Source organism: Manacus candei, unplaced genomic scaffold (assembly GCF_025592945.1).
Source record: "Manacus candei isolate 608988 ecotype Guabito, Panama unplaced genomic scaffold, ASM2559294v1 h1tg000048l, whole genome shotgun sequence".
Classification (NCBI taxonomy): Eukaryota; Metazoa; Chordata; class Aves; order Passeriformes; family Pipridae; genus Manacus; species Manacus candei.
In genome coordinates, this window is record NW_026138096.1 from 3,193,801 (window position 1) to 3,205,066 (window position 11,266).

Sequence of the window (11,266 nt, forward strand, 5' to 3'; positions counted from 1 at the left end):
AACTAATCTTTCAGTTGTCTACAGTTGGCTGGCATAAAATCCATCCCACAGCTGTGGGCTCAGTTAATTTGTAAATGCCAGTTAAACAGGCACAGGTGCTCTATGTTCTGCCCGCTCTCTCTGTGTCAGGTAATCCAGGGCATCTCATGTGGCACCAACCATCACCTGTGAGGCAGCTGCATTTGACTGTATGTACCTAGCTGTGGGGGCAGGAGGGCAAGAACAGGCAAGATATAGGTGTAAATATTATCAAGGAAGTGCTAAAGGCTCAAGACATCCACTCTTGGTTGTGGTAAGATGGAGTTACTACTTGGACCCAGGTGTCCAAAATACATACCTACTGTAACACAGCAACGGGGGAGCATTGTGTTTCATTTAAAGATGCTTTGCACATATTGGTTCTGTACACAAACTCCAGAGCAAGGGGAAATTATCTGAGTTTACAGCCTTTAATTTTCACTTTGAAGTTGTGTGACTCAGCTCTGATGTTGCTGAGTGATGAGTGTTGTCCCTGCTTCAGCCGCTCCTTAAATCTGACCTGGTTTGCCTCAAGCTTCCTTTGGCACAGAGCAAGATTGTGCCTTCCTTGTTTACTCAGAAATGCTTAGAAAATTCATACACTTTTCGGTGATTTCTGTTTCCCTGAAAAGTATTCTGAGATCACTCTGTGCAGAGGCTAAAGAAAAGAAAAGCCCACTATTAACTCTGTCATGCTTATTGCTCCTCTGCTAGGTGTAAAGAGGAATTTTTAATAAAAAAAAAGAGCATTAGCTATATACTGCTGTCTTCTGAGATAGTTTTAATTAGCTATATAATTACTTAGTTTAATTAATTAAATCTCCGCAGTTAGGATTCTTTTGAATCCTTCCTCATTTTTAAGGTGTTTAATTCTTTCCTTCATTTCTAATATTTCTTTTTTTCTTATTCTGTATTTTTTTTCTGTTTTTTAAAGGCAGAATACAGGCAGTCTTCCATATGGCTCCATTGTTAGCCTGGTCCCTGGCATAATTTTTCCCAGGCCAAAATCATTCTCTGAAGCAATTCCCTTCATGTTTCAGAGGTTAGGATAGACCAAAGGCAGTCTAATAGGCAGCTGGAATACAACAACTTTGGTTTGAAGATTAGAGTGTTTAGGCATAAGCATGAGAGGCAGTCTGTGCCACTCAGCTTCCAGGCATCCATCCCTGCCTTTGGGAGTGAACCAATGCCTAAAATACAGAAAACACATTCCCATGCAGCACCCTATTTGCTGCCTGTCATGAGAACCCTCCTGGGTACCACTGGGGCATGGGAAGTGGATTAATAATTTGTCAGACATTCAGGTTACAAGATAACTTAATCTTACACGGGATTATCAATTAGTTCTGCTATGTGCTATGAAATCAGAGCAGTTCTTTTCAAATTGGGGAATTTCATAGAATTTGTGCAGAGACTTGACTCTCTTCCTTAAGACTTACACTGAGCAAATGTTAGCTTTTTATTCTTTATGGATGGAAGTGTAAAATAAGCAAATTGTCTGAACTTCTATCCAAATCATAGGTTTATTTTTGCTAACTTTTTTAAAAGGAAAGAAAATACAAGAATTTTCATTCCTTTCTGACATATTTTCTGGTTATTTTATTTTGAAAAGTGAAAATACTCTTCCCAAGTATGCTTATTCAGTTAAAAAGTAACTTGATCAGGATCCTTTGCTCACTTCTTCCTTCTTTATTTTACCTTCTCATTAAAAAATGTAGTTGAATGAAAACCTGGCAGATGAGAACTAGTAACCAGAATAATGGAGATTTAAGAGAAAGAGTGACACTCACAATTGTAAAACACTGCCAGCTTCTTCAATTTTTACAAAAATAGAACACAGCAAGGACCAATTTATAAGAGAAACCTTAAAAAATGCAGGCAGAAAATTATTAAGTGACCATGTATCAAAGTCCATTCTTATTCCCAACAGGAAAAACCAGACGACAAGCCAAGCTGCTTATTGTCCCAGAAATCATGCTCTGTTGTTAGTATTTGTACAATCCCTGCCTGCAATTGATGTTAAAATGATGGAGGACAAATAATGGGTAAAGTTTTCAAAGTGGAGTATGAGATGCACATGCATATAGCCCATTATTTTTGAAAGGACATGTGCACACTCCAGGACCTACATTATACTGCCAAGACTTGCCCTGTTTTTGTAGTATGTGCACTTTACTGATGTGCATGAGCTATTACAAAGCTTAAAAAAGGGATTTTATAAATGATAAGGTTTTGCATGACCTTGGGGAAGTGACTCTTTTCCTGCCTGAAGCATGACAGCTTGTGGATGCTGTGAACATTTTTACTCTGTGTCAAGACAAAGGAAGAGATTCTTTTTTGGGGCTGCTGGGTAAGCTGATGCAGAAGATGAGCTGATATGACCAACATCGTTAGTTTTCACCTGCCTACCACCTACCTACCACTGAACACTTATTATTTAGGACAGAGATGTAAACCAAAACATATCCCTCTTCACTATGGTTATACCAACACACAAAGTTCAAGCTACCCAGCAGCTTTCTGGTTATACTTTTTATCACACTCAGTGTGAGTCTTTTGAGTCTTCACAGTCTAAATATTTCTGTTCTTTCTAGAACAAGTTTCTCTGCACAAAACCACTTAAAAATGTGAGGAACACAGGAATATAGTCTGTACTTGTTCCACAATAAGCAAATCTTATTGCCACAGTTAGACTTCAAAGTCCCATTAAGTCTTCCTTTTTACACTTTTTGTCTGGAAATAAAAGAGATAGGTGGGGATATACTTTGTGGAGCTCCAGAGTGCCATAAATTTTCCAAACTCTTTGGGTTGAGCATTTCATCTTTATTTTGTGTGGAACCAAACAGTGAAGCAAGTTCTGATGAGTGATATAACCAGATGCTAACTATCTCCATTTCTTTGGGAAGCAAATTCTGGACCATTTGGTTAAACAATGCTTAGTTATCATCAAGACAAATTAGTTGTGTTCAGGGACAGGCAGTGGCAGGGCAGAAAGGGTTCAAGCATTACCACCTTGAGGAAGAAATCTTGTTGACCATGTGTGATTCATCCATCCAGGTATTGTTTGCTCATATTTGGGTACAAATTTTGATGCATCGCTACCACACTGAATAAAAACTAAAATTAGAAACAAATAGTGGCAACAGCCGTGGGTACCAAACTGACACCTTGCCTGCCCTCAGGATCAAGATATCTCACTCCAACCTTGACTATCTACAACTTGTTACCATCTTGGCTAGATGTGTTGGGTGTCCCCAGCTCTGCAAGGATTCCTGTGAGACACTGCTACAGTCAGGGTCCTCTGACTTTATGGAGTTCACTGCTACAGCATTATAACACTCTGCAACATCAAAATATCCAGCAATTTCAGTTATATGACATAACTTTCACGTTTCTCTTTTCTATTTTCAGGATATAGCAAAAGAATGCCTATATCTGTCACTTTCTGGCTTCTACTAAATACTCACAAAATCTCATTGCTAGATCTTTTCTATTGGGAACGAAAAGGTTTTAGTGCTGCATTTTGAAAGAGTCTGTATTTACTAACTGATACTGTAAAAATACTGCATTTGGACATTAGGACATTTACTGTTTTTCTGAAATCCCCCTTGGAATTTCTGTGTCTGTGCTCCAGTAGACAAAACACAGTGACATGATCAGAAAGATGTAGATGAAATAACTCCTTCCTGAGCACAGTCATTCCCCATGACAGATCAGTCATTTTTCCTCCTCTGATTCAGACATGTTCAGAATAAGCCTTCTAGCAAGGCCATCTGCACAAGCCATCAGCATTTTTTCTGAGTAGCTGCTAAATCATAGAACTTAGGGGGGTTTCTAACTATTTAGTAAACTGTCCCCCAGGATTCATGAATTTCAAAAAGCAGCATAGACATGCCTCATCTGTTCCCACCTCAGACCCCCTCCCTTGTGAAGAATAACTGGGATAAATATTCCACAGATTTGTCTGTTCCTGAGGCCTTCTTTCAAGGAATGTAAAAGTTTCAACTAATAGGGTTTTTTTCTACAATAAAACTACAATTTCTAGGGTTCATCTGATTACGTCCTCCTTTTCCCCAAACCAAAAGAAAAAGCACCTGGTTTTTTTCCAGCAAAGTGTACGAAATATCAAGAGACCAAGGTAAAATTCTAAATCTAGAAATGGCAAAGCAAATCCACTGCCCACTCAGACCATTCTCTTTCCTCCACACCCAGGGCACTTGATTTACAACATTGGCAAACTCACTTGTACATTTTCCATAATGAAAAGATTTTCCTGTATGATGTGGTAAGTGTGGGAGTCTCAGAGGAGGGGCAGGTCTGCCTGGCTTGAGGTCTCTTTTGTCAGTAGAAACTGTCCTCTCTGTGGCTGCTGAAAGCATTTGGAAACAACTTGCATTTCTGAGGCTTCAGTTTCCCACTGACAGTCTGGCAAGACCTACTGACAACTACATCAGCTGCACAAAGGTGTTATCATGTACTGAGCAAACAGACAAGAGTAACAGGCAGTGTGACACCCTCCATACAGCTCTCAAACACAGCAACTAAGTTTCATAAAGCCTGATGTCACTGCTCTGTACTGCTACGGGGGTTTTAGACCAAGAATTTTTCCCTCTCCACTGAATTCCCTTCTACTGACCAATATCAGATTCAAGATCCAGCATCAGAAATCAATGCTGCAGGAACTCTATTATAACATCTGATTATTAAGTAATATGAATCTTAAAAACCATTCCATGGCTCACACAGGCTTTTTCTCTTTGCCAGAAATACTGACAAAGCCCAAGACGTGACTGGAGGTTCAGTTACTGTTCTTGATGCATTCTTGTAGTAGCTGGTACAGCCTCTTTCTTCCTCACTGCTGGAGAGGAGTCTGTTCAATGCTCAGTGTCACACACTATTAATATTACATGGATCAATGGTGAAGGGAAGGAAAACTCAGCTTCTCTCTTTATTGGTTCAGCAAAACCACTTTTAGTTCCCAGCATAAGTGGGGAGACTACTCTGAGACTATGTATTTGTAGAATAATATGAATGGAATAAATGTAATAGACAGTGTTCAAACTCATTTTCATCCTCTTTTCCCTGCAGGTTTTTTTGTTCCATATGACTAATGACTAGAACTAGTTGTTTACTTTTTTCATCCACAGCTGCCATTTTATTATTTATTCTCAGCCAATAATATTCAGCACAGGAAGAGGTATCTTTTTTAGATCCACAATGAAGTCCCCATCAAATCATTTATTCTCCCTGGGCCTTTATCAAGTTATCACAGCCTGTAGCTGCATTAGCTTAAAGGCAAGATAAATCATTCACTGGGAAGTAGCTTCCTACAAATGATTTATTGCACCAGTGCCATTTTTGAACAGAATGGCCCAGACTATATTTATTTTGTCATGATTACAGGAAACATGTCAAGGTACTCGCATTTTTTAAAAGCTGAGATCATATGATGGAAAGCTGCTCCAGATCTGACACCAAAGAATCAAGAATGCACCAAAAGAGAGAAATTTCAGTTCTGTAACAGTCCAATATTTTAACTGAAGAGACTGCTTGTGCACACACAGCTGCTGTGCTGAGGTTTTTCTGGGTCTTGACCCAAGCCTATCTGCAGTTTAGAGCAAGAGAGATACAGATCAATTGCCTTTTTTTTTCCTGAAACTGCAGTTCTTTGGGAGAAAGACTTAGCAAACCTGAAATTTTTACAGTTATGTTGAATCTGCAACTTTTCATCCTTTGTCACTGAACTTCTTCTACTAAGCAGTCTAAAGACAAACTTGAGTATTCTTCTTCATCTAGTGAACAAAGCTGAGCTGTATGCAATTCTCTGGTGGTTCCAAGCTTGCTAGTGAGTTTCATTAGATGTTTGTGATGGCCTGACATATTTGTAGCAGTCTTTGGTTCAGTATTTGATTTTCTGTGCTAGCTCTTAGCCAGTCTGCTCTCTTTACTTCTGAATTTTTATATGTTCTATGATGTATATATGCATAATTACACAGGCAGCATAATTATATTTTGCTTGATTATATGTGTCCCCTTCTTTTCTTAATCATCACAGACACCCGACAGTAATTCCGTTTCATTCAGGTCTGGGAGACACAGAGCAGCACTCAGCTCTCAGCTTCCATCATTCTTGGCAGCAGCTGCCTCAACATCTGATGTGCAACTACAAGCAAAGCCCCACGCTGCTTGGTGTGTTCCTGCTCATTGCACCCTTGGCCTAATCGAGAGCTGCAAGTACAAGCCTATAAAATGATCTGTCACCAGTTTATCCAGAAAAACCTCCTGCGGGCATGGGTTTGATAATACAAGGTTTCATCAGTCCAGATGTGGCTTCAGTGCTCTTTTTATTTCTCTTTCTTAGCCACAACATATCCTGCTGAGATTTATGACTAGAGCTTCAAATGTGAGATTTCTGGACAAGTATAATTCCCCCTCAGCTTCCCCCACCTATATTTTTCTCTACTTAACAAGAGGGAAGTTGAGGTACAGAAAAGTGCTGTAATTTGTCCAAAGGATGACAGAGGCAGAAACAGAATCAGCATCACCTCATTCTTAGTCCAGTTCCCCAGTCCCATGGGCACACTGGTAAGTAGGTGTTCATATGCCCATAATAACTAACCTCCTAGAGTGAAATCTTCAAAGTAATTTTAAACACTGAATAAAGTGATTGATAAATTATTAAATAGTTAATTAACAGTTATTTTTTTCCTATGTCAGCAGGGTCATAGCCTCTTGCTTACTTCAATAGTTTGTAAATACGGGTAGTGAATCTAGATACAGAAACAGAAAATATCTGAAAAGGGAATCCAGTGAAGCACTGCTAAAACAATGTATTTCTTTGGCACTTCCAAATCCCCATAATCTAATTATGCCTCAATAGTAGACCTGGGGAGTAGGACCAGGATAAAAGAAAATAATGGAAATAAATCAACAGTATTAACAACCTCTGTAGAGAGCGAAAAATTTGAGGCTGGTCAGTGGTATCTTTTGAAGTCAGCATGGGCTTTGTTTTACAGAATCACAGAATAACAGAATCTGCTGAGTTGGGAGGGACTCACAAGGACCATCGAGTCCAACCCCTAAACCTTCACAGGACCATCCCCAAAAGTCACATTATGTGCCTGCGAATATCATCCAAACACTTCTTTGAACTCTGTCAGGCTCCTTACATGCATGCTGCCTTTGTGCCAGTTTGAGTGGTTCTCAGAAAAAATAAATTGGTGTTTTCTTGCTTCATGTTGTTATTGAGAGAATTCCTATTTCCCTTTTAAATTAAGCAATACAGTAAATGCCTTCTTTTTCAACTTTCTATGAAAAAAGTAAATACACAATTTCAGGGAGAAAGCACTTGCGTGTCTTATACCAATGCAATGATTCTCCATAGAGCAAAATTTTTTCTCACTTCACTGTTTAGCAGTTTGCAAGGTTTGCAATATGAGTTTCCAAGCACTGCAGTCAATGCCTACAAATACTTCAGTCTTGTACCAGTAGCTCAGACCCTAAGGTGTTTCAAGTCTCAAGTCTAATTCAATTACTCTCCTGGTAGTCCCCTGGATCTTTTTTGAAGCCCTTGTTAAAAACAAAGAAACAAACGAAAACCAAACCAACTAACAAACAAAAAAACCCCTAAACCAACAAAAACCCAAAGTCGTCACATTTACTGTCTTCCATAGTGCCAAGACAATTTCAAGAGTATGTTACATTCTCCATTCAGCTGTGCAGAAATTATATATATTTCAATTTTCTTAAAGTTCTTGGGTGAAAACCCACTGTCTTGATGCTTTTTCAACATTAATTTAAACACCTTGTTCTAAAGCTGTTTGACTGATGGTTTAACTGGAGATGATGGACAAATTTCTCATAAGGAAAGGAACACTCCTAAGCTCATTTGGATGAACATTGATGAAAATAATTCATTGGCTTTTCAGCTAGAGAGTCATATTTTTTGTGCTATCCTCTAATGACTCAGTCATACATTAACCTGTAGACTCAATGGTAGCCATCGTCTTTCTGGTGTACTTGAAAAAAAGTCACCATTAGGACAAATGCTTCTAGAAATTCGTTCCCCTAATCTGGTTTTTTTTCAGTCTGTCTTACAGCTTTTCATTTCCTGTGTCTGTGCTTTTCAGCTTAAGTTTTTGGACAGTGTTTTCATTATTTTTAAATAGCCTCCTTTATTCCTCTGTTTTACTGTTACAGAATTTTCATGTCCCTTCACATTGCCTTCTGAGTCTTCATTATAGTGTCTCTATAGTCTTTATGCAAAGTATTTTAGCCTTTGAAACTGACCCTTGAAATTTAATTTTTGCATGGTTTTCCATTAATGAGTATTTTTAATGTATTCAGTGTTACTTGCAAAGTTGCGGTTTTTTCGGAGTATGTCACATATACCATTTATAATCACTGTAACAAAGGGCTTCCTCCATAGTGTCTCTGGTGCTAAGTCTTGGTGCCTTTTTCAGGAATACATCAACAGGTGTTTCCCATTTTGAGAAGAGTCAGAGAAAAATTTCTTCAGAACAGCAGCTGTTCATGTTTTCAAAAAAATTGGTCCCTACCTCATAGCTTCCTCATGAATCTTTACATCCTTCTTGAAAGTACTTACACTGTGTTTGGAGGAAAACACTGAATATCACATAAATCACAGTGAAATCACAGAGGTTGCCAACACTGTAGAACAGGAATGATGAGAAGCTCTGTGATAACATGATTGGTGGGACTGCAGGTGCTGCTAAAGTTGTTGCTGTTCTCTAGAAAATTATACCAAGAGGAGAAAACTTTGCAGTCTTTAAACAACATAAGATTTTGTTGCTGTTGTTACTTGAAACGACTTACAAAGCTTTGATAACATATGAAGTAATAACAAGAGGAATACTAAATATACTTTCATCTCATGATTTTTTCTTTTACTGATAAAGGTTACTGATAACATCATAGGACAGCAGAGGGGAGCAGCTACTTACTGCAGTTGTGTGCCCAGTCAACAGCCTTCATCAGTCTTGAGCTACCTGGAGGTTTTGCCAATTTACAGTCTGAGCAGAGGTGCTAAAGCCAGAGAAAGAACTCTGCTCTGCTGGCTGTTTTTGATAGTTTTAGTGGGAGTGGGATTTGACCAAGACCTAACTGCACATATTTAGGAGGAAGCAATCATCAGCATTTAGAAGAAATGGTAGCTATAAAGTTCAAGAAGTTAATAGAGATCAAATGGTGCAGGAATCTGTTTTATACCAAGGTGTATGTGGCTATCCACGGGGTAGGGAACAGCTGTCATTCCATACAGTTACCTGCACATAACAGCTATATCAATGTTTTTAACCTTTGACAGATTAAGAAGACAGCAGGACCAAGGTGGACAGACTTCCAGCATTGACAGCAGAGCATCACTTCAGAGCCACGAGAAACTCCAAGATGGACGAAACAACAATTTGCTGGGACACGGCTGCACAAGAGGCTGCAGCAGCTAGTGAGCTACAACCCCATGGAGCACATGCTTCCACGCGGGCAGGGGGAGGGAAGGTCCTCTCTCTGCACACCTTCTCCTTCACCACATGGATCCTGGGATGTCTGACCCCTCCAAAAGCAGGATTCCCAGCCAAGGACAAACCCACACAGCACAGCGGCTGAGATTTTCCACATACAACTCTGCTCTTCTTTTGACTCCGCCACTGGAAAAATGACCATCAGCAGCAAAATACAATTTTTTAAGTAAGTGTGACTTTCGTTTTCAAAATCCTGGAAGAAAACTTGAAACAATTCATTGGGCAGCCTCTCAAAGATTACCGCATTCCTGGCTACTTGCAAGAGACAACCTTATATTGGGGCCAGACATATCTTGAAGGCTTTACGTTACCCCCTCTCTCTCAATTAATTAAAATGGTCCAGCTTGGAATTTTGTGAAACTGCTGGACACAGCTGTTTCTGAGCACCTCCTGTTGAGTTTATAACAGATGTACATGATGTAAATACATGAATGTATTGTCAAATAGGCCAAACACTGGCTAATTTCATTCAAATTCCTGAAACTCATTGAAAAAGTTGCAGCCTGAGTGTATTCACACTGTTCTTTAACATCTTGTGTTCTGCTTTGTAGTAAAAGATGTGACCCAGGCCAAGTCAAAGTTTTGATAGTGACTTTAGTGGATGCAGGATCAGACACATTAGTTATGTATGGTAACATGGCAAAGAAAGACCTTTCTATTTGTAACAACAGGCTTGCAGAGCCAGAGTTGAAAAGCAGCTTAGTAAGGAAAGCTAAAAACATTAGGAATTTGCTCAGATCCATAATTAGGTGTTATAAAATGTGAAAAAGTTACATTTGTCTCTGTTTTCAGATCTATTCTGGATAACAACTACCTTGAATAGAAAGAAACATACTTTAGTCAAAATATTGCTGACATGAAGTCCTTTCTTTTTTTTAAATGTCACCCACAATTCCAAACCTTTGTGGTATTTTACAAATTGTGCATCTAAATTTTGATAATAAATGCATGTTAATTCTGTCCTATTGTCCTTTTATTTTGCAGGGTTACCATCTGTAGGCAAATTTCATTTCAACCTTTTAAAAAAATAAGTTATGCTTTTGGGAGTGAAAAGCATTTTATTTGTAATAATCTATTTTTACCATATTGTTTCCATTCTATCTTTTACAAAACAAAGTTCTTTGTAATTGAATCTATTTTAAAATTTTGTTTCACATTATATGTAATTCTGGTCACAATTTTTTCACAAATACAGATTTTTATTGTTCCTATTAACAGCAAGCAGTTTACAAAGGTACTAAGGTAAAGATTTTACATCTGTCATAAGCATGGTGTTAGTCTACTTGTTTAATTTGGGCATAGACTGGAATAATCATAAAATCAAGCAAAGGAGCAGAATTTCTCTGGTCGTAAGAGGACAGACTTCATTGCCTAGAATAAACTGTTTCATGTCCATCCTTTCTTATAATGACTTTGTTTTTTATTTTCTTGGCATTGGTTTCCTTTGGGAAGGACCAAAGTGGATAATATTTCACATATTTTCTGAAAACACCTATTGTCCTGTTCCAATCAAAATGCATTATGATCTTGGACCTTGAACTGGATCTTGATCCTGGAAAGAAAATGTTTATTTACTTGACTAATCCTACAGCAACTAATGTGACTACTCATAGGTAAATGTTTGCAGGACTCAGGTTATATAGACTAGAGCCATGGAATGTTTGTAAGCAGGACCACTAATTTATTGAAATTTTCCATGTACATTTTTC

At 38.5% G+C, this 11,266-nt stretch overlaps 1 protein-coding gene across 1 annotated transcript in view; it reads left to right on the forward strand.

Annotated features, from left to right (window-relative positions):
* STK32B (serine/threonine kinase 32B) overlaps positions 1 to 10,760 on the forward strand; it is a 176,507-nt gene extending 165,747 nt beyond the window's left edge. The window contains exon 12 of the mRNA XM_051798294.1: positions 9,344 to 10,760. Within this exon, the coding sequence (XP_051654254.1) occupies positions 9,344 to 9,482 (139 nt within the window). The 3' untranslated portion in view covers positions 9,483 to 10,760. The remainder of the gene's footprint in view (positions 1 to 9,343) is intronic.
* The last annotated feature ends 506 nt before the right edge of the window (positions 10,761 to 11,266 follow it).